The sequence below is a fragment of the Fringilla coelebs genome (genome assembly GCF_963513975.1).
Source record: "Fringilla coelebs genome assembly, chromosome: 21".
In the NCBI taxonomy this organism is placed as follows: domain Eukaryota; kingdom Metazoa; phylum Chordata; class Aves; order Passeriformes; family Fringillidae; genus Fringilla; species Fringilla coelebs.
The window spans coordinates 4,555,094-4,577,024 of record NC_140047.1 but is presented as its reverse complement, the minus strand read 5'-3'; the positions used below and the strand labels follow the sequence as shown (position 1 = coordinate 4,577,024).

General features: G+C 46.7%; 1 protein-coding gene across 1 annotated transcript in view; it reads right to left on the bottom strand.

The window, feature by feature from the left end:
- Nucleotides 1-21,931, bottom strand: part of PAPPA (pappalysin 1) — a 173,628-nt gene that overhangs the window by 45,169 nt on the left and 106,528 nt on the right. Inside the window, exons 11-13 of the mRNA XM_084219498.1 lie at nucleotides 7,256-7,369; nucleotides 6,730-6,865; nucleotides 2,946-3,159 (exon numbers count right to left, since the gene is read on the bottom strand). Coding sequence (XP_084075624.1) covers nucleotides 2,946-3,159; nucleotides 6,730-6,865; nucleotides 7,256-7,369 — 464 coding nt within the window. The remainder of the gene's footprint in view (nucleotides 1-2,945; nucleotides 3,160-6,729; nucleotides 6,866-7,255; nucleotides 7,370-21,931) is intronic.

Sequence of the window (21,931 nt, the reverse complement as noted above, 5' to 3'; positions counted from 1 at the left end):
TCCAGGGATGGGTGACCCACAGCTGATGTTTCCTACCCAGTGAAAAAGACAAAAACCTGATTTTTGAGGAACCACTGCCAAAGGCAGCCACAGCACATCAGGCCTTCTTGCTGCTCGAGTGGCTGCAGGGTGGGAAATTACACCTCTGCTTCTGCACACCCAATTTCACCGTCCACTGCATGAGGCTACACAGGAAATAGTAAAAGTATAATAATTCCAGCTATAAAGCACAAGAGAAGAACTAACCAGGCCATTATATCTGCTCTCAGGATGCAATGTGGAAATAAAGAGTGTCATTTTTACAGCACATCTCCAGCAGTGAGGTAAACTTCTGCTGAAAACAAAAAAAGAGTCTGTAGTCACTGGCAGCAGAATAAAAGCAACAACTGGAAGAAAAAAACTGGAAAGGACAGAGTAGGAATTTTCAAACTATAAATGTCTTCTGGAGGATGGAAAAATTTTCAAAACAACTAATGATGACTGAGGACAACTACCTATAAAGTTCAATTGGACTTTTAGATTTAAGCCCATTTTTTCTAAAATATTAACTATAATACATATTTTAAGAAAGAAGACTAAGTGCATGTTTTACTTTCAGTCATTAAGTTGTTGCTAACCTGTGGGAGGGATCCATTCACCCTCAAAATAAAAACTGTGTTAGCTTTTAAGGGACAATATATTTCTTTTCCCTCACAATTTCAAAATCTGCACCTTTGCCTAGAAATATCTGTATCTGGCTATAAATCCTCTCCAAGCAAAATAATTCTCCTTGAAAGAGAGAAATAATACCTCTTATAGAGAGAAGCCAAAAAGCAGGCAAAAATATCCATGCTGACCTAAGGAAAGTGAAAGGGGGAAAAAGAGATGATCACACATAGAAAGGCAAGTTCCTTTAAAAAATCAATAAATACCTTAAAAATCATATTAGGCAAATGCTACCAGTGGGGAAAGGGAGAAGGGAAAGATGGGCAGTGTGGAACTGGCACCTCAAGGGAATCTGATGGGCAGATGTGAGCAGGAGAGGCAGAAAACCCCCTCCAGCCTCTGAGCTGGTTAAGAAATCATTTTTAAAATCTCTCTTTCTCTGTTCTTCCTAGATTGGGTAAAATAACCAAGGAAAAAGACAGCAGGTGACAGCAAAGGTGTCATCTATTTCCTGGCTGCACAGCTTAATGCACAATTTTTCTACATTTTGGGTATCTGACCTGCTTGGAGCTTTCTGTGCAGAAGAAAACAGATCTGGGCACCCCAAGTGACCCCAGCACAAGGCAAACTGGGGACTGACTCTCCACTGAAACACTCATCAGTGGAAATAACTCCACTGATTTCAATTGCCTTTGCACCAGGGCTTTACTTTGGAGAGTTTCTAGTTCCCTGTCAGACATGGGAAGCTTTATGATCAGTCCAGTGCTGGAACCTGCAAGACCTAAAACATTACTTTGAAAGAGTGAGGCTCAGATGGGGGTTTGGGAGAGCAGGGGGTTGAGAGGGTTCAGTGCATCTCCAAAACAAAACGATGCCAAAAAATCAAGAAGAAACAAAAGAGGCAAAAGGCAGGTGATTCTTCCTCAAGGGGTTTCTAAAGGTTGGGCTGCTGGGCTGCTGAGACTCGCTGAAGCTTGGCCTAAGGGGGATGCATTTTTTATTAAGGAAATAACTTTCTAAACACAGAGCACTTCTAGCTCAATCAGGGAACAAACGGTTCAATTCCTACCGAAAACTTGAGAGGGCAGTGGAATGTGGCCCTGAGTCTCAGTCCCCCTGAGCTCCCTGTTGCTTCTCACCATCTCCTTCCAGTGGGGCTTTCTTGCCCTTTTTCTGTCCTGCACTGCACTGGGATTTGGCCACATTTCCACCACCAGACTTCTCATCTGAAACTTGATCCTGCTGTCTTTGGGCCTCTGAATTTATACAACCTATTGCACACAACGATCAGACGCTTTGAATCTAGGTCAGAACACACTGACTGGATTGATTTAGCTATAGATATACTCCTTTTTTTTTAATTTTATTTTCCCTTCTCTCTCCCCCTTCTCACTCTCCCGCCTTTCCTGGAATAAAAGCAGGTCCTAAAAACAAGGCAGAACATTATCAAAAAACCTGACAGCTTGCTTAGGAGGCTGAGCAGAGGTTTGCTGGGGTATGCTACTTGTTTTACTATTGCTGCTGCTACGGTATGACAACTGCTCACAACTTTGAATTCACAAAGGAAGAAAAAAAAATATTCTTTCAGGGGTTTTGCTAAATTCTCTCCTCTTCTTTTCAGTGCCTCGCTGAAAGGATCCATGAAGCTGCTGCACCAGAGGCCATGAAAGGTCACAATCTCTGTGGGATGCTGTAAAGCAGAGACTGAGAGGGGTTGGTGGTGATCTATTGATGTGTCTGTAATAACAACAAGAATAAAACGGTAGCCATAAACCTTTCATCCTGGGGGGTCCCACAGAGCTTTTCAGAATGGGGGCTGGATCCAGAGAGGTGCTGAGGGCCTCACCCAGCCATAAAAGCACAGCAGACGCTGATGGCCGGGGCTGAGCACCTGGCAGGATGCAGCCCCTGCAGGGCACAGGCGTCACTCTGTGTCCATGCAGTCCCTTCCCTGGGAGGTGCCCTGGCACTGGCAGCACAACAGGGCTCAGGCTGACCTGCTGTGTGAGTGGCCAACCCAACACCAGGCTGGGGAATGTGTGCAGAGCGAACTGGCCCCAATTCCAGGCTTGGCATAAAGGAGGGAGGAGAAAGGAAGAGGAAATCATTCACTAACAGCATCCCGTGCGGGTTAAATGTCCCATCCATCCTGATCAATGAGAACACTGCCGGTTTTTTACCCGTGACACAAAGGGGTCAGCAGGGTTCAGCTGCTGTGCCCCTCCTGCCTCCTCCCCAGCCCTGGCCCACGCTGGGGGTGGTGGCTGTGAGGCAGAGGGAAGCAGGGCTGACACGCTCACCTCTGCTCCGCAGGGCTGTAGGTCTGTCCTTGCTGGCAGCTGCTGATGGTGATGGGGTCGAAGTTGTGGAAGGAACGCAGGGCCACCCCGGAGATGGCCACAAACTGGGAGCTGAAGCTAATGAGGACAGCCTGGGTGTGATAAAAAGGGTGACTGAGGTCATGGATGACGGGGATAATCAGGGGATTGTTCCTGCAGCTCAGGACGTGGACACCTGCCAGAGGAGAGACAAGATCAGAGGAAGGGTCAGGCTTAACACAATTGCTTCCCGAAGCCTTGGGCACTTCAGAGGCATTTCACCCAGAGGAACGGCCCTATAGAGCTGAAAAGTTATGGTAAGCTGCCTGGAGGGGCTTCCCAAAAGGCTGCAGAGAGCTTAGCAGAGAAGCAGATCCCTCCAGACAGCTGAAGAAAGGCTGCCATTCTCTCTGCCAGCGCGGCAGGCCCTCGGAGCCGCTCCTTTAGACCAGGCTACGTCCCCATTGTGCTCTGGTAAATCAGGAGCCACCAGCACGGGGGAAGCAGAGTCACACCATTGTACAACGGGTCCTGGAGGACACTTGGAGCCTTTATATGCAGGATCAAATGGTGCCGGCAGGCTGGGGGGCTTTGTGCACCGGGGCTGGGGCACCAGCAGCTTGTTTGGAGCTGTGCATGTCATTAGCACTCAGTGTAAAACTTTTTTTTTGCATGAGTTTTCCACTAAATTTGGCCAGATATGATTTTTTTTCTTTGGTAGTTTTGAGCCTTAGGGTATCTTGTTCTTTGCAAGAAAAGGCAGATTTGGTCCTGGAGATAGAAATGAGGGTGATGGAGCCACTGAGGATTTTACAGGTGATGTCACTAGAAGAGAAAAGAATTGTGTTCTGGGGAAATGAAAGCATCTCAAGGTTGTGGTGCACAGAAACACCAGAGAGGTGGCAAAGACACTCCTGAGTCCCTTTTGTCCGGTGGATAAGGCACTCAGTGACAGCTGGGAAGAAATTCCCACCTTCAGGTAGAAGCAACCTGAATTCAGACGGGCCAAACCCACCTCAGGGGGAAGGCAGAGGACGGACAGCTGTCGGCTGCCCTCAAAATTCATTAATTGAGATTCATGGCCTGCTGGCTGCCTGCAAGGCTCTGCCTCCACAGCTCCATGGCATCACTCCGAGGATCAGCTTGGCTCCAGATCCATTTGCTTCACTGGAGCTCCCCCAGCAATGGCTTTGGCCCAGGCCCCTTGGCTACCCTGATACACTTACGAATTTGAAAATAAAATAAATTCTATTTGCATGTTTAACTGGCTCAGGGATTTCTGTTATTATTTTTTTTTTCCTCAGTTCGGATTTCTTGACTCAAAAGAGAAGGAATAAAAAGGCTTTCATTTTTCTCCTTAGAAAGTGATTTCCTGTGAATTAAGACATGCTTTTTAAACATCTATCTCCCACCCTCTACTTAAAAAAAAAAACTTCCTGTAATAAAAAAAAATAATATAAAAAAGCAAACCTCTTTTTGTTTTGGTCTTCACCTGACCCTGAAATAACCTCCCTGTCTACTTGCCTCCCAGAAGTCTTTTGATATCAGCTCCTTGTGGAACGGTGCACGTTTCTCACATACAAACAGGTGCAGTTAATACTCAAAATCCCAGGTTCCCAAATTCCTTGGAAGTTTCTGCCTTCTCTGATGGAAAGCCAAGACCTTATGGTATGAGGCTGTTTATTCACTTCTATTTCATTCCTTGCACTCGGGTGCTGTCCACAACAGAGCAGACCCTCAGAGCTGTGCTGCACTGCTGGTTATTTCTGACCTGACCAGGAAAACGGGGGCTGGACAGGTGAAGGTTTCTTAATTCCCCTGAAATACCCTCAAAGATGGTAGAGGTGCCCATGGGGGCAGTCAGAGCTGTCTCAGGGTCCCCCCAGTTTCTGTGGCTCTGCACCCATCTATTCAGCTTAGCAGCTGCATCCCGGTGTCTCTGATGGCTCTGGACCAACAGCTCTGAGCTGTTTGGCATCCCAACCTCTCCATCTCCTACCAGCACGTAGAAGCAGCTTCACATTATTTTCTGGGAGCCCACTTGTTCTGATCAAGGCAGGAAACTGCATGTCTGGATAGGCTATTCTTTGCTCATGGCAGTGTCTTCAGCACACTGGGGACTGATTGAGATTTAAATTATTGCTACTTCCTTTTGGATGTACTTTCAGTTTGCCATGAACTCCTACTTAAGGCTCATCGAGTGTCTCAGTCAGTCCTGCCCCCAGTGCATGCCAACATTTGCATCTCAGCTGCAGTTTCCAGCTTGCCATGGTGATAACTCAAACACATGAAACACAATATCCAGGAAAAGGACTTCATGTCCTTGTCAGAAGTCAGACAGAACAGCAATGGGGAGCTCTGCCTGAGTGAGAGCTGCTGGGTAGCCCACCTACACCTCTCCTCTGCTCCAGGCAGCCTCTTCTGAAAGGTCAAAGGGCTTTTCCATGATGAAAGCAGCATTTCAGCTGGGAGGACATCCAGACATCAGGCTGAGCCATGCCAAACTCATGTTGCAACTTCATTGAAGATTTCAAAACCTAACCCTCAGTTTCCTCTTTGCTCCTCTTTCTTGTTCTCTTTCTCTCCCAGCCTCCCTGTCTGTCCCTATAAAATGTCACATTAAGTACTGCTGGCATGCTTGTGACTCCATCATTTATTTCTCAGAGGGATAGAGCTATGTGCCACTGTTTTGCAAAAGGAGGGTAAGATTAATCCAAGGGCTCTGGCAAACTGGGAGCCATCCTGACTCAACCTGTACAACTTGCTGCAAATTTCAGTTTGTTCTTGGACAACAGACACCACACGTATTTCCTTTGTTCTCCTCCACACCCCACCAAATTCTGAATTATCCTGGAAGCTCATCCAACACCTGTCACTCTCTGTCCCTTCTCCTTCTCATCACTAGTGGGAAGCTCATTTGAGTTTCAGTTTGTTAAAACTGAAAAGCTATGGTAAAGCAGAAAGCAGGGGGATGGGAGCTTTGTTTCCTTAAAAATTGCTCTCAAGGTGACCTGGCCAGCTTTCTCCTCAGTGAAAAAAAAAAAAAAGGGCAGAGAACATCTGGAAAGGGATTATGCAAGTCCTACTCTGACACAGAGTTGGGAGCTAGGGAGAGCTCCTGGGTTCTGGAGCTTAAATGCAGCCTGGATCAATTCACCAGGCACAACGTCCCCAGTTTAGGGCGCTGTGCCAAGGGCAGAGACAAAACCTGCCTGTGCCAGCACTTCAGCACAAGAGCTGGTCCTGCCTCTGTCAGGAACATCTGCTCGAGGCCATGCCAGGAGCCTGGCAGGGCCCTGGGGCTGGACCTTCACCAGCTGAAGCACTTCACCTGGGGAATGTTGGCCATTAAATGGCTCTGGAGACCTCCCTGCAAGCAGGAGATCACCCAGCTCTCCTGTGAACAGAAGCCTTTGTGCAGCAGCTGGAGCAGGTCCCTCACTCTCTGCTCCCAGGGGTTCACCTGTAGCACGTATCTGTGTCTCTCCAGGGCAGTGCTGGGTGTGAAGCATTGAGGCAGTGCTGATTTTAGTGACTGAAGAGGAGCTAATCACCTCTGAACAGATAGTGAACAGCTATGGAGTAATGTCTGTATAAAATAACACATCATTTTCAACAAACCCTAGTGAGACTCAGGGCTTGGAGCATTGAGCAGGCACCTTATTTGTCTAATTCTGAGAAGAAACTGAGGAGGAATACTGGTGAATGGGGGCATTACCAGATTAAGCAAGCAGTAAAGAGGGAGTTTAATACAACAGAGTCTTACCAAGGTCGTGGCTTTGCTCTTTGGTGTCAAACAGCTGCACACCGATGGTCTCCTGCTTCTGGTCCAGGTAGTAGGTCCCATCTGTGACCAAGTGAACAAGGACTGCTGCAGCCACCATAGGCTGGGAAAAATAAGCCTGGGAAAACACAAACCCCACAAAGCCTGAGGTGGAGAACTGTGGTGGGCTTTTAAAAATCCCCAGGAGACAGTCCAGGACTTTTAAAAGAAGAATTCCCATCCCAGGTCACACGGAAATCTTCTCTTCCAGTCTCTCCTACACAAACTAGATAAACTCAAGTCAAACAGCCCTGAAGCTGAACTCTCTCAGAAATTCAATAGCCTTGTCCCACATGAGGGGACTTCACTACTGACTCTCTAGGCAGCACTCAAAAACATTGTTTTGCTCTAAACATACTTCAGAAAGGAGCAGCTTGGCCCTGGGAAGGCTGGCCTACAATATTTTGCCTGCTGGAGAATCTTAGTAGAGGCAAAGAGGAAATTTCTGAATGATGTGTGCACTTCCTACCTTCAGCCAGAAAATGGTCTGTGTCATGTGGGAGTACTGGAAGTTGGCTGTGCAGGGATACCAGGCATACTGGGACACACCGTCGTTCAAGTCGATCACCTTGGTACGACACGTCTGCAGCAGGAAAAAAAGAAACACCAAAACTGACCTAGAGGACAGCAAGGAAGGTTTCTGACTGCTTGAAGTGGGGAAACAAAGTCCAGATGTACTCCTAGGATAAAGCAATGCACAATAACTGTGATTCTAAATGCCATGAGATTATCCAAAATTATGTTTCCAGGTTGTCCACCCCAGTAAGAAAAACTAAAACATCAACAGGAGCTCAAGACTCACAGCAGCAGGATGGCAGCCAACAATCTCCTCTGAATTTGGTACCAGGTATTTGACAGCATTTAGAACAACTTTGCTCCCACCCAAATGGACCAGGAATCTTCCCAGTGAGGGAGGTGAGGATCACTTCTGAACACCCCAGCACAGACAGTGTGGAGGTGCCTCCAGGTGCTCCAGCACTGCCCCATTTAAACCTGACATTACTGTAACCCCTGAGGAGCCACACATAGCCCTGCAAACTTGGAACCAGGTGTAGCCAGGAAAGTCCTGCCTCTAGAACCCAGTTTAAGCAAATTGATTTCCTCTTTCCCCAATCAGTTCTGCAAATGGAATCACCTTTTTCCATGGCAGGCAGCAGTGAGATTGGAGGCAAACTGCTCTTCTCAATGAAGTACATGATTCCCAAGTCCTGTTATGGATGAAAAGCTAAAAAAAAACCCCAAAAAACAGAATCTAAACACCAGAGAGCCTTGCAGTGCCACCAATATGTCAGATGTGAAAATGAAGCTGCAAGAAATAGTCAGAATTACCCTGAAAACACACTGCTCAGTGAAGCTGCTTCAAAAATGAAGCATGAATGACCACAGCCTTCATCTCCCCAGCAAACAGAAAAAAAGGGAATGTCCACCATGGGAAAGTTTACTGCTGCATTAGAAGGATACTTACAGGCTCCTGGAGCATCTGAAAGGTACCTGTTGGATTCACAGCCCTTTGGTGAACTCACTGACTGTTATTACCATAGGAATACATAGAATTCCTTGTGCTGATGTGCTGTCAGTAAATCTGTTCCCATCAGCAATTTAATTATTAAATCAAAAAAAAGAACCCTGAAGTGAAACAAGAAAATTAGCAGCCATCCAAAATCCTATGCCCGCCTGATAATTCTATAGAAATGCCCTCTTGGTCTCAGCAGGCAAAGTCTGGGCACTGCAAAGAGAGCTTGGGATGCCTGGGAATGAGAAACCAGATTGGCTAAAAGTGAGGTAATCCCCTTTAAAATCTGACTCCCTCAAGATCCAGCACAGAGGAATCTTACAGGCAAAACATAAATCAGCTTTAATGGGCTGGAAGAAGATTTTTAGTTTATTTATTTTTTGAAACAACTGGGACCAAGCTTCATTGAGGCTAGCCAGTGGATAGTGTTACATTTTACAGCAGAGCAAGGCTTTACATAAACTATCTTTGGCATTTGAAATCCAGGCCAGCAATTCGACATGTTCGGTTTCGCAACTCTCCCTTCTTGCGTTTTCAGCAGCCTGTCTCTTCTTGGGAGCATGGTTTTTATTTTAATACCTCTCCAGCCAGGGAATTTATCTTGCCCACATCTGCAATATATATGGTCAGAGAGCTCTTTGACATGAACAAAGGTCTCATTACTTTTATATGATTTTGTTCTTATTCTTGCTTCTCCTCCTGCTCTGTTGGTCCAGAAAGGTGGCTGAAAGAAATGCAGCACTGACTTTTGGTGCTTTTTAAGTGCCACTTAATGGATGAGTGAAAACTTGTATTAAGAAATCACCCAGACCTTCACCAAAAGTTTGATTCTAACCCAAAATAAACCCCTGCTGAGGTGGGCTGGAAATCTCTGATAACTTTTAAATGCCTTGTTTGATTTGTGTGAGTATGGGAACCCTAGCACTTTCTGCTTCTGCTGGAGAATATTAGCAAAAATCTGAGCGTTGCATAAAGAGCCTGTGTTCAGGCCACGTGGGCTGTCAGACTGGCCTGGTTTGAGCAGGTTAGATAAGCTTCCCCCTGCTGAGGCTGATCCATCGCTACCCAGACAAGTGTTTCAAAGTGGTCCTGGGGTAAAAGATTCCTTTGGAACAGTCTAATTGAGAAGTGTGGGAAAAGTCCAGGAGAGATGAATGGCTACAAGAGCCTCTTCTCCACTCACTGCCAGCCAGTAAACTTAGCTAATGGCAAAAAAAAAAAGTTCTTTAGGTTTCTCTGGAAACAATTGGGTCGGATAAACACTCCTGTCACCGACAGACACCACCATCTCACCAGGCTCCAACACCCACCTGGTAAATCCATCCCAGTTTCAATTCTGCACAGGCACTGAATGTCACATCACACCTGCTGGAAGAGACTTTCACACCTCTGCTTTTAAGGCATCCCTAGACTGTGGCAGCAGCCCGAAGTTCCCAGTTAATTAATTAGGTTAATGGTTGGACTCAATGATCTTAGAGATCTTTTCTAAGTTAAATGATTATGTGATTACTGCAGTACCAAAACTTCTAGAACTACAAGTTCCAACGGCCTGGAAGACAGAATATCATCTCTCGTCATTGCTATTCGCAGGAATTCACATTTATGAGAAACAGGCCATATCCTAACATCCTCCAGTTTGCTACAGTGATGCAAAGCAGCAGCTAAAGCACCTGACAGCTGCAGAGGGAAGAACACATCGATAGCCTTCTCATTTCAGGGTGTTACCAAACACTGAAGTGTCTGCTTTGAAGAATGACAGCATCGCACAGCGCTCCAAACTTCACTCACTGGGGCTTATCCAGATTCTCAGCCCCACACAGCAAGTGGGATATCCACAGGAGCTTAGTGTGTGCTCCAAAGTATGCAGCGACTATTTGTGTCTAGTTACTGGAAGCCCATGTCATCCCCCTCCCGAGGAAGCTGCTTTCAATTAGAAGAGCTGATGTCTGTTCCTCTCGGAGGTTCAGATCCAGCTCGTCTCCCACCCACACATTTTGTACACAAACATCGGCAGACAGAACGATCAAGGCCAGGGAGCACTGTGGGATCTTCCCACAAGAGGGAATGCCTGGAGGATTCCCTTTGACTGATTTATACAACCTCTTGTCAATCAAAGGCACAACATGTTCTTCAAACCGCCTCTCCTGTTTTCCTTCCCTTACTCAGGGGGACCGAGGAATGTGTCAGCAGAAAGGGAAAAGTGATATATTGGGAGCACTTAGCTTTTTGCCACATCAAAAACACATTTACTATCGCAATCAACTCCATTTCCTTCAAAGTAATATGGGAAAATTTGCTGAAGAGCAAATTTTGGAAGGCGCCCTTGTGAATGATTCCCAGCCATCCCATGACTGCAGGCAATGTGAATTTGCGTGGATGGGTTCCTGTTGCAGCTGAACGACATGTTAAGGATCACAAATCCCCTGGACTGGGCACTGGACTAGATCCCAGCCCAACTGCCCCAGTACAACCTTCTGGGCAGCACTTGGCTTCTCCCTGGGCTCCCTGTCTAGGAGATGAGGATGATGTTCCCCCACACCACACAGGTGTGCTGAAGATGAAAGATATGAGCCACAAAAGGATGCTCAGATGTCACTGAGAGCACACGGGATACAGCTCCCTAAACACAGATCCCATCCCACTCTGACCTGCCCACCGAGCCAGCACAGTCAGACACCACAGGCTTTGCACACACTGCTGGTTCTCAGCACTGTAACATCAAAATAATCCTAAATGCAGACAGAAAAGCTGCTATTTAAGCTCGGATGCTGCCCTACTCAGCCCTGGCACCGTGGTTGGAGCGGACGTGCCTGTCTGCATGCCCAGGGGCGGCTGGAAACAGAGCAAGCCTCCAGTGCACGGATCTGTCTGCTCCCAAAATCCCATCTGGTGAGCCATGGAAGGGCCTCCTCCAGACCGTGTCCTCGAGCTCTGTCTGGCTGCGAGGGGCATCGTGGGCACTCGGTCAGGCAGTGGCAAGCATCCTCCTTCTGGAGAGGAGGGTGGAAGTGGAGACTGGGCTCCAAGAGCTTCCTCTCCCCACTCCTTTCTACAGGGGACTGTGCTGCTGATACTTCTGCACCCAGACAGACAACTCAGAGTGTTTCTGGGATGAAATGGGCTGAACCCTGTCCTATTGGCAAAACTGCAACCATGGAGCAGGCAGGAACAAGATCTCCTGGTAAAACCCACAGTACCAGCTATTTATTGAGTGCAGAACATCCTCAGTAAGGCTGAGGAAATGCACAGAAAACTCACAGACTGATACAAAACCCATGGAGGCACAAACAGAACATGTTCTCTTGTTTGAAGGTCCAGCTAAAGAACAGATTTCAGCTGTAATACTGAGACCTACAGTAATCTACAATATTTATCTGTTTGCTCTGCAGAATGTTATTTTTATTTAACTCAACACATGCCAGAGGATCCTAACCATGACATAAGCAGCATTTTAACACATCCCTTACAGTTGAAAACTTTCTCTCTCCCTTGCCAGACCAGGGTGCTGGCAGTCACCCAGGGTTTTATTCTTAAATATGTTATTGTTCTTGCTGACCTAAGGTTAATCTTACCCAAGGATGAGAAACTATGGTGCAGTTGCTAAATATCAGAAGGTTCCTGCTTGTTTATTGCCCAATATTGTAAGGCAGCTTGACTGCCACATGGACACCACCCAGTTTGCCGACTGCAGCACAGACCTCCAATCTGTTCTCAAAGCTGTTGCACTGCTTTTCTCATTTAGGCTGGGAATTGGGTTGGAATTAGGGAAAAATGAAGTTGCCCACAAGTGAGCACCGAACCATTAAAAGGCCTCCAACAAACACCTCAAACCCCAGCCAATTTCTCTGACCATTCCAAACCCACGGAGCTCAAATGGAAATTGTACACACAGCAGCACGAGGAATTTTGCCCTGGGTTCTCTTCTAGATTCTGGTCAGAAGTGCTTTTGGATAAGTGTTGTTATCAGATGTCTTTGTCAGTGGACTTATCCCATCAGAAATATGAGTCCAGAGTTGCCTGCCCAACTATGAATGTCAGCCTTGGGTCATTCTAGGCTGGCCTCTAAAACTTAAGGAAAACATTCAAAGCTGCTTTTCCCAAACTGGTGCATATATTTAATTTTATGTGGACTACCAATGGGTTTCTGTTGCAGAAAATAAAATAAAAAGCTAAACCAAAATCTTAGATTGAGCAGCAGAGAGTCTAAACATAAAACATGGGGAGAAACCTGAGTCTCTTTCTTTCAACAGCCACCTTACCTTGCAGTCTATTGCTACTTCCACAGCAGCAAATTCCCCTCATCTCTGATGCTCATCAACTGCATCTTCTCCCACAAAACTCTCCTTATCCTCTGTGTCAGATAACACAATTTTTCTGTTTCATGTCCTTTGTCCACTTTTGCTAGTTTTCATTGGGGTCCCTAAAGGTCTGATGGCAAAAGATGAAAAACTGCAGCGTGTCCTGCTCCAGGACAAAGGCCTGTGGGCAGGTGATCCACAGAAAAGCTTTATCAACTGGAAGCTGATGAAACTCCCGGGGTAACACACTGATGCTATATTACTCCCAGATTCAGTTGGCTCAGAAGTCAGAGGAAATCTCATCTGTCAATTTTCCCTGTGTAATGAAGAACAGGATTTGGCTGTGGGATTGGGAAGCAGCTTACATCTCCTGCAGGATGAAATAAAGCCCTGCTGCCTGTCCCTGTGTCCAGTCTCAGCACAGCCACGTCCACTTTGAACCTGGAGCAGCTGATGTGTCTGGAGCTTGCAGACTCAGTATCCCATTAGCATGACATTACAGCTTCCTCAGCACAGAGCCACGATTTTCAGCTAAAGATTTGGCTGGATTTTTTAGTAACTGGAAAGTGACCTTTCTGTGAAAACACCACGGACAGGGCACCAATAGTTTGCCTGCAATGTGACATGATGATAAATTCCTCTACTTTACAACAATAGTGTTCATCTCCAAAGGGAGATTTCCTCAGAGTTTTGGATGTAACACAGGGCTGCGATTCAGAAATGAGTGGGAGATGCAAGGGCTATTTCATTTTGTCATATAAGTTGGTTTAGTTCGAGGCAAGCGAAAAGGAGCTACAGGGATTTCCATTAGATGATGGCCCAGATTGCATGTGTATTCAAGGTGTGTTATTAACTTTAGCTTTCTCAAAAATGCACTTATTTCACTTCCAAAGAGCTGCTATGAACAATATATTTCCATTTTTAAATCGTGCAGACCTGCATTCTTTGAGCTTCCCTTTGAATTTCTGTTATCTCCAGATTCAAAGCAAACTTCATTTAAAACCAGTGAGTTCAAATCAAAATCACATCAAACCATAAACTTCACATGGCATACCTGAAAAAACTGTAAATCACTTCTGACTGGCCCTATCCCAAACTCACATGGGCTTTGACAGCCAGCCAGGTGTAATCAAATATCCAGGATGCTTGCTGGACTCGTGGAAAAAAAACAATATGGAGTTTTGATTTTCCAACAAAACCCTAACCAGATGATTTTTGCACGGTTCAAAGGATCACCACGAGGATGCTGGCTAAGCCAAGGCCAGAAACTACAGAAAAATAGATCAAGAAAAAGAAGAAATAATTGCACTAACGGGATTTAAAAATCAACTCGTCTTTTACAGCAGCTCACAAGCAAACCCCAGCATCTGGAGCTCCTGGGTGCAATTTGCACATGCCCTTGCTTCTCTTGCCATTCAGAGATGCAAACTGAAGGGATGCAGAATCAAGAGATGGTTCTGAGTGCACAACACAGTCTCCTGTGCAGCACATGAAAGTGCAATCCAGCAATTTGACATGTGCTCCTGTTTATTCCTGCCAGATCTCTGCTATTTCTTCAGCCTGGCAGTAGGACATAAAGATGCTGCTCTCAAAAAACAGCATCTTCCACGTCAGCACTGCTGGGATCCCACCTCAGGATCAAGCAGCAGCACCCAAACAAGAACTTATGCCTTCAGTTCTGCAAGTATCAGCCTCATTAAAACTAAAAGACATTTTCAAGCTGCAGCACAAGCTCCCGGTCTACAACTTCCACATTACTGCTCACAGAAGTGTGAAGGCATTATAGACTGATAAGTGCTTTAGCAGACTGTATATCCATCCACTGGAGAGCAAGGTTAAACAAATACAGGAGCCAGAACATTATTGTTGGCTGAGCGCTCGGGTTCCCGAGCTGCCCGTCTCTGACTCCAGCGGGCCAGGTCCACTGCAGCACAGCTTTGTGGAGCTGCAGGCCAAGGCTGGCTGTGGGGTGCTGCAGCAAAGCAAAACAATCCCATCCCATCAGCTTTCATCACCGAGGAACAGAGCAAAAGTGATTTTTTTTTTTTTTTTTTCCTTCGACTGGAGCATTTCATTCAGGAGCAGCTGGCACCAGAAAATCAAACTGTCAAAGGCAGAATGTGTGCCACACTTTAGGAGGATCTTAAATATATTTTTGTTGTTATATTCATAGTTCTGGCTCACTAGATTCATTGTATTTTTGCAGCTCCTGTAAGGCAAAGAGGGTACAATCCACTTGGTAACATCCCCTCCTTCCTTCCCAGAGCTGGTGCCATACCTTTGTTTGGATGAAGAAAAAACAGAGCTAGGTAGAGAAAACACAAAAACAACAACAACAAATCCCTCAAGAGCTTGAGTTCTCCATTGGATAACACACTGGCTGAGGTGGACAGAGATGCTCAGAAGCACATGGACAATGACACTAATAAAAAGAGAGATACATAAGAAAGAAATTAAGCCACAAAATTTTCAGCTCTCAGGCAAGGAAAAAAACCCCACTGCTTTTGTTTCCAGTATAGTAGGAGGAAGCCCTAAAGATTGCCATGCCTCACCCCAACTCCCTGCACCACCCCGAGGGTTCAGGGGGCACAGGAGCCACTTCCCAGAGATGTGAGCCAAGGCAGGTGCCAACCTGAGCCCTGCAGACCCCTCCCTAAGCTTCGCCTGTGCCTGAGGCAAGCAGACGTGCAGTGGTTAATGTCAGCCCTGACCACATGATCACACTCAGAAAAGGTCAAAAGAGTGATTTTTCATTTAAAAACATCTGTGTGTTTAAAGAACAAAACTTTCTCATGTGCAGAAAACCAGGGGTTTCCAGTCCTTTCATTTCCAGAGTTAAAGCCGTGCTTCTCAGCTTTGTTTAGGGTTATGGCCCGTGTAAACACGCTGTGTAAACCACACACCACACTCAGCACACAGCATTTCCACAGGCAGGGATAACTGGGGGTGCAAATCTCCCTCTCCCTGGCTCCTTTTCCCTCTCCAGGCTGCTCAGCTTTCCCCACTGCGCTCCCAGGGAGCCAGCCAGACACCCTGTTGTTGTCCCTCCCTATATGAAGATGTACACATGCCTCTAATCCTAAGGGTGTAAGTCTGCTCTGGGCTGTCAACAGGCCTTAATTGGATACATCCAGGGAGATGATGCATTGGGAAGAGGCCCTGAATTTAATAGGAAAAGGGAGGCTGCAGAGAGGCACCAGGGCAATGTGGAGGGGGGATTGGAGGAGCTGCCCTGTGCTCCGGGCAGCAGTCACACCTCAGCTGGAAAAACCTTTCAGTTCCCATCCACCTATCAGCCCTACATCAATGGGTATTAATCGAGATTTAAACCCTCTGGCTTGTTTTTCAATACCTAAAGACATGGCTTGCAGTATGCAAATCAAAAAGTTCCCCCTTGCTTCACTGGGCTTTTCCCACTGAACTGCAGAGTAATGAAACCACCATGATGCAAACAAATTCCTCTGAATGAGCTGGACCATCCAGGCAGATCCACAGAGCAGCTGCTGCCTGCAACCCATGCACATGTCCACCCAAGAAAAAGGCTTGTCTGGGGAAGCCTGTCACTCTCCTCTCACCTCGGAGCAACCCTGGTTGCTCTGATAAACCCAAAACCTCTGATAAACCCCAAACTCCAACAAATTAAGCCAAAATATTTGGAGCATTTAGTCCTTGATGTCCCAGGTTTGTAGGGGAGTTCAGAGGAACTCCCAACTGCTCCCAGAAGAAATTACTGGAGGAATTAAAGTACTGTGTGAAAGAGGAACTCAGCTTCTTCAGCCTCACTGCCTTCCAGGAGCAGACTCTGAGGAGATGGACTGGCAGCAGAGGGGGTGGAGGAACACCCAGCTGCCAAGGCTCAGCCTTTCTCACCAGGAACAACCTCTGGGAAACAGGTAAATTTCCACAGAGTGAGGCTTTCCCTCTCCAGCTGGTCCAGCTCACTGTGTGTGCTCACAGAGTGACGGAGCAGCTCTGCTGGAAGGCCAAATGTTTCAAAGGGGTTTGGATGGAGAAAGGTGTGAGGAAGGTCATCCCTGTGCTTTGGATGGAGAGGTGTGAGGAAGGTCATCTCTACCCTGTGCTTCACCTTCCCCTCTCTGAAGAGGGATTTGTCTCTTCTGAGAGGGATGATGCAAGGGTTAATTACCAAAAAAAAATGGAGAAATGACATTCACAGCCAGCAGCGCATTGGATTTTGGCCCAGCTACCAAAATGGCTGGGCAGAACTTGATGTTCTCCTGAGCTGAGGGCTCCTTGCAGAGAGGAGGTACATGTGGGGACAGATAATAGCACTGATCCTGCAAATAACCATTTCCTGGCACGTGTGAGAGCTTGGAGCCAGACCCTGAGACGACAGTGGAAACCCAGTCCCCAGGAGACTCCTGCTGATAGCACGGGGGAGCTGGGCCACTTACCAGATGTGAATTTGAATTACCAGGGTGAATCATGTCTTCTTATCAGATTCCCCACTGAAATGACCTCAGAGGAAAGAGCCATCCTCCCGCTTTGCAGGCAGCACTTCCAAAAGTGAGCACAGGTGTGGGGTTCCTCCACAGCTACAGCTCCAACGAAGGCAGCACAGCTCAGGAGAGTCTTGAAGCAGCTCAACAGGGTATCCAAATGGTCCCCACTTTGTTGTTTGCTGGTTGTTTTGGGGTTTTTCCCCTCTTTTTTTTTTTTTCTGGTTGTTTTTTTCAGGTGGTGACAGAGGGATTGACTCAAGACACTTTCAGGACAGTACTGGGTAAACACCATCCTCCTAAACCATGCCTTTTAGAGACATCTTAAGATGAACACCCTGAAATTCACTGGCATTCAAAATACGAGGTGTCTTATGACAATGTGGGCTAAAATGCCCACGGTACTCCAAACAAGTGGTGCAGACAATCCTTCATTTGCAAGAAAAAAAGGAATTCTTTGCTCCTGGCATGAGAAAGTTTACTTTCAGCTTAAAGAAATGACCATGTGGTTTTGGGGATGGCATTCCGTTCTGCCGGAGAGCAGCACCCTGCCTGCCTGTACATCCGTGGTTTTGTAGCTACATTACAACCCTGGAGAGCTCTGTTTACATATTTGACATGTTTCCTTGTGCAGAACATGAAACCAAATTACAGTGTAAAAGCCATTATGGCTTTGCTCTTGCACCCTTTTCCATCCCCTTCTCCCATTGCTTGGTTTAGATCTATCTGGGCATTTTTAACTGTGCCGGATCTCCTGGCACCGCTTCAGGCAGGTTTATTTGCTGTTGTACAGGGAAATCAAGGAAAAACTGGTGAAGCCACATGCCAGGGAGGCAGGGAGAAGATGGGGGTGGGATGAGAAATGCCGAGAACCCTTGGTGCATGAACAAAGCAGACGTGTCGATGCATTTATGCAAAATCATTCTGCTCTGAATGGAGAGGGACCCAAGACAAACAACCCGGATGGGATGCAGGGGAGCTATCCCACGCTCACGGCTGGACATGCTCTGCATCCCAAGGCTTGTGAGCAGCAGCAGCAGACGGGGAGAGTGGCAGGTTGAGGGGCAAGGGCCGAGGAGGGGGGGTCTCCTTTCAGAGGAGTGCATGTTAATGAGCAGTGCCTCTGTCGGGGGGTCTGGCTGCCCGGCTCGCCGATGCCAGGGGGGTCCAAGCTGTTCTCTATTGATGCCTCTAATCTGGGTGGGTGGCTGGGTGTACAGCAGATATGATCATAAAATGGTAATTTACTTCCTAAAGAAGCACATAATCCCTATTGCTGCTCAGGACAATATTCCTTTCTTGCCTTTCTTCTTGCTTCTAGAAACAACAAATGGCATGGAATTCTGCTCTCGTTTCATTAGTGGTAAATCTCTCTTGGTTCTAGGAAGATGGGACCAATTTCCGGCACCTGAGGATTTTTGGTTTGACCTTCATCTCTGAAAAAGTCAGATTGAACCTCTCTGAGAGTACGGTTGGCTGCTTTGCTCTCTGCATCATTCTTTGTTTCTTTTATCTATTTTCTCTACAGTACACAAAGGGAACACAGTGTACCAGCCCCTGGTACTCACTGTTCTGTTTCCCTTAGATGACTTGCATATGTGCTCTTGAAAAATTATTCTAAAAACCAAGGGGGGGAAGGGAGTGGAAAGAAAAAAAAAAAATCCCTTGAGTGTTTGTCAAAATTGCTTGGAATCTCCTCTGACATCTCATTGTGTTCTCTCCATCCTCCCTTTAAACAAATCAGCCAGAGGCTACAACATCAGCCATGGGGTCTGAGCATTACTCCAGCCAGGAGCAGAGGAGCACTGGAAGCCACGGGGGTGGAGGGGATCCCTGTCTGTCCTGGCTGGGAGCAGGCAGCCAGGTGAGGGGCAGCATCCTCCAGCCAGATCTGAACTGACTTTCAGGGTAACGCTCTTCCTCAGCCAACTCTCTGCAAATGAGATCCCATTTCTCATTTCATTTTGCTCCCCAGAATGCTGAGATCATTCCTGAGTCATGGCACTGATGGCATATGACACATCCTTGTAGCATCCCTCACCTCGGACCCTGGGCATGGACCACCTCCTCCAGTGAGGCAGAGCAGCAAAGCAAACGTGCAAATGAGGAGCAGTGGAGTTCCTTTGGCAGAAAGGTTGCAGAATCCAGCTTTCCCAGCAAGTTTCCAGCCATTAAAGCAAGGAGATGGTGGGACAGTTTTCCAGTCCTTTTGTACTGGGAATGAGCAGCCAAACTGTGCTAGGATCAAGTCTGATTAATTCCCAAACAGGATGATGTGAGGGGGCTGACAGAGCTAAAATGCAGATTTAATGACCTCAAACCCCTCCAGGGCTCTGCTCCCAGGCAGCAACTCTCAGCAAGTCCTGAACAGTTTTCTTTTTATCCAAGATAGGAACATTTCCCTTTCAAGACATCCTGAACTTCCTAGTCCTTGGGAGGTTTAGGCTCAGTAATGCCCAGTGCCTGCAATGTCTCTGAAGGATTTTGAGGTCTAATCCTCAAACAGTAGCTTTACCTTCCTGTGCTCCCATTTCCACCTCTATTAAACAGAACAGAAACCAAGCAATGTGGCTGTGATAAGGCTTAATTAATCACTGCACATTGAAAAAAAAATATGAAAAGTATCTTCACTTCATCCAAGGAAGGAGCATTCCAGCCTGAATTTGCCTGACAGTCAGGGCCAGGCTCATGACGCAGCTCTCCAGCCTCAGGCAAAAGACCAAATTGGCTGGTCTGTAGTTTCCAGGGGAAATGAAGACAAAATTTTGGACCCCTGGAACTAACTTTAGACTGGGAGACAGTGTAACCTAAGCTGAAGCCCTTTAGTGGATCAGCCAGTACTGGAAATGAGCTCAGCCATGCACAGCAAACCTACATTCCTCCTGTGACAGCCTGTGCACAGTGTCCAGTTCAGCTTTTTCCAGAGCTGGTCTCTGATCACTCATGGTTCCTCCATTAATGGTTTTGCTTAGTGGGATTCTGCCCTCATCCTCCAGAGCTTAGTGGTTCAAAGTCTGGCTCGGCTATAAATAACAAAGACATTTGCAAAGCAAATCATCTTATTAAAAATGGGGATTTTTTATCCCTCCAACCACAACAAAACTCTTACCGTTGAAGAGCAACAGGACTTGGCTGTGAATTGGGAAGTTCAAAAAGGGCCACTTGCAGAGCCGACAGACAGACACCCTCCCTCTTCTCAGCAAGATCACCCCAAAGGAAAGGAATGGCTTCTCCATTAAAAGTTGCAGGTTTCCTCTCTTTCCACTCCTGTTCAAGATTACTCTGTTTGCTGGCTCTGCTGGATCTTTGGGGAATTATCTTCAGCATTATATTTATTAGACAGAATAAAACTGCATGGCAGAGAACTTCATCATATTTCTCTTTAATTTTCTTATGGTATTTTCTTACCACTCTTGGAGCCCTTGCTCTACCATGTTATTTCTTTTAGTAGTCAGGATGTTTTTGTGCTCCTGTCTTCTCCTTTTGTGGGCTATTCCAGACATAGTGCAATTCTAGACATCTTTGCTGCTGGTGGAAGGTTTGCTGCAGCAAGTCTGGAGGAGAGCAATTGTGGGAATGGTAATGGGGCAGGAGGGGGCCTCTGTTTGTGGGAAAGATGTAATAAGAATCCTCTTCCACAACTTCTTACTCCATAGAAGCCCCTGTGGGGTACCCAGATCAGAACAGGGTGTGTTCTTTAGTCCGGGAATGAAAACGAATCCCAGGATCTGTCTGTGCCCAGCAGCCTTGGGAAAGAGTCCCCGTTCTGTTAACTGTGCCTGAGCTGTGTGGCTTTTTCCACACACTGGAAAACCAAGCTCAAACAATGGCATAGAGCAAAAAAAAAGTTTATATATATGTGTATGTATCCACATATGGATGTATGGATACTTTGTCTAATCAACTTCTTCACAGCTGGGAGGAAATGCAACAAAAGGCAGTTCCTGAAGCACTGTCCCTCCAAATCACCAAGCCACACCAACAGCCAAGCCTTGAGCACACATGGCTGTGGCAGGAGTAACAGGGTCAGGAATCAGCCACCTAACGACCCCTTGGTCCCTTCCTACAATTCTCTGTTGTAAAGGCCCAAAGGGAAGCTGCAGATGAATCAGTTCTCCAAAAGCAGGAGTGCCACCAGCAAGAGGAAAGGAGAAATGGCATCTCCAGTGTCCTGTGATCAGCCTGCACTCATCTGCCTGTGCTCTGCTCACCCCAGCTGGAGCATCCCTCCTGGAACAGACCTGTCAGAGGCTTCCTGCAGAGGCCTTAGCAAAATACCCAAATCCCCCCTGCTCAGTACAACTGACTCCAGCAAGAGAAACTAACAGGAGCTAATGCAGCCACCCAGCATAAACTGTGGCAAAAGAAAACTTATGTGCAAGGAGAGGCTCTTTGCAAACTCACAGCAGAAGCAGGAGGGGAAAAAAGCCAGCTCAAGAGTGAGGAAAGCCATTATTGCTGAATTCCTCCTGCAGCTGACAGCAGGTACTGAGCAGCATCTGCTTCCAGGTCTGTGGAAGACACGAGATTAGAAATAAAAGTGCAAAACTACCCTGCACTGGTGCTTGCATTTCTGTGCTGGTGCAATGTTGCTGACTGGCCCTCTTTGGCTCTGAATATGATGCTGTCAGTACTGAGAATATTTCTTAATCAGCACTGAAGGGTGGCTGCCAGGAAAGTAGAAGTGGCTGTCTCTCAGTCTTGCTTCTGCAGAAAGGGCGATTGTTTAAAGGGGGGGCTGTTTGACCTTTCCATTTTTCAAATCTGTATCTCTTCGCCAAGACTGTGTCATTCTTTGTAAGCGTTTTATTGTTCAAAACAAATCTTATACTGAGAACTTTCTTTTTTATCTCCTTTACTATGTTGCCAGTCGG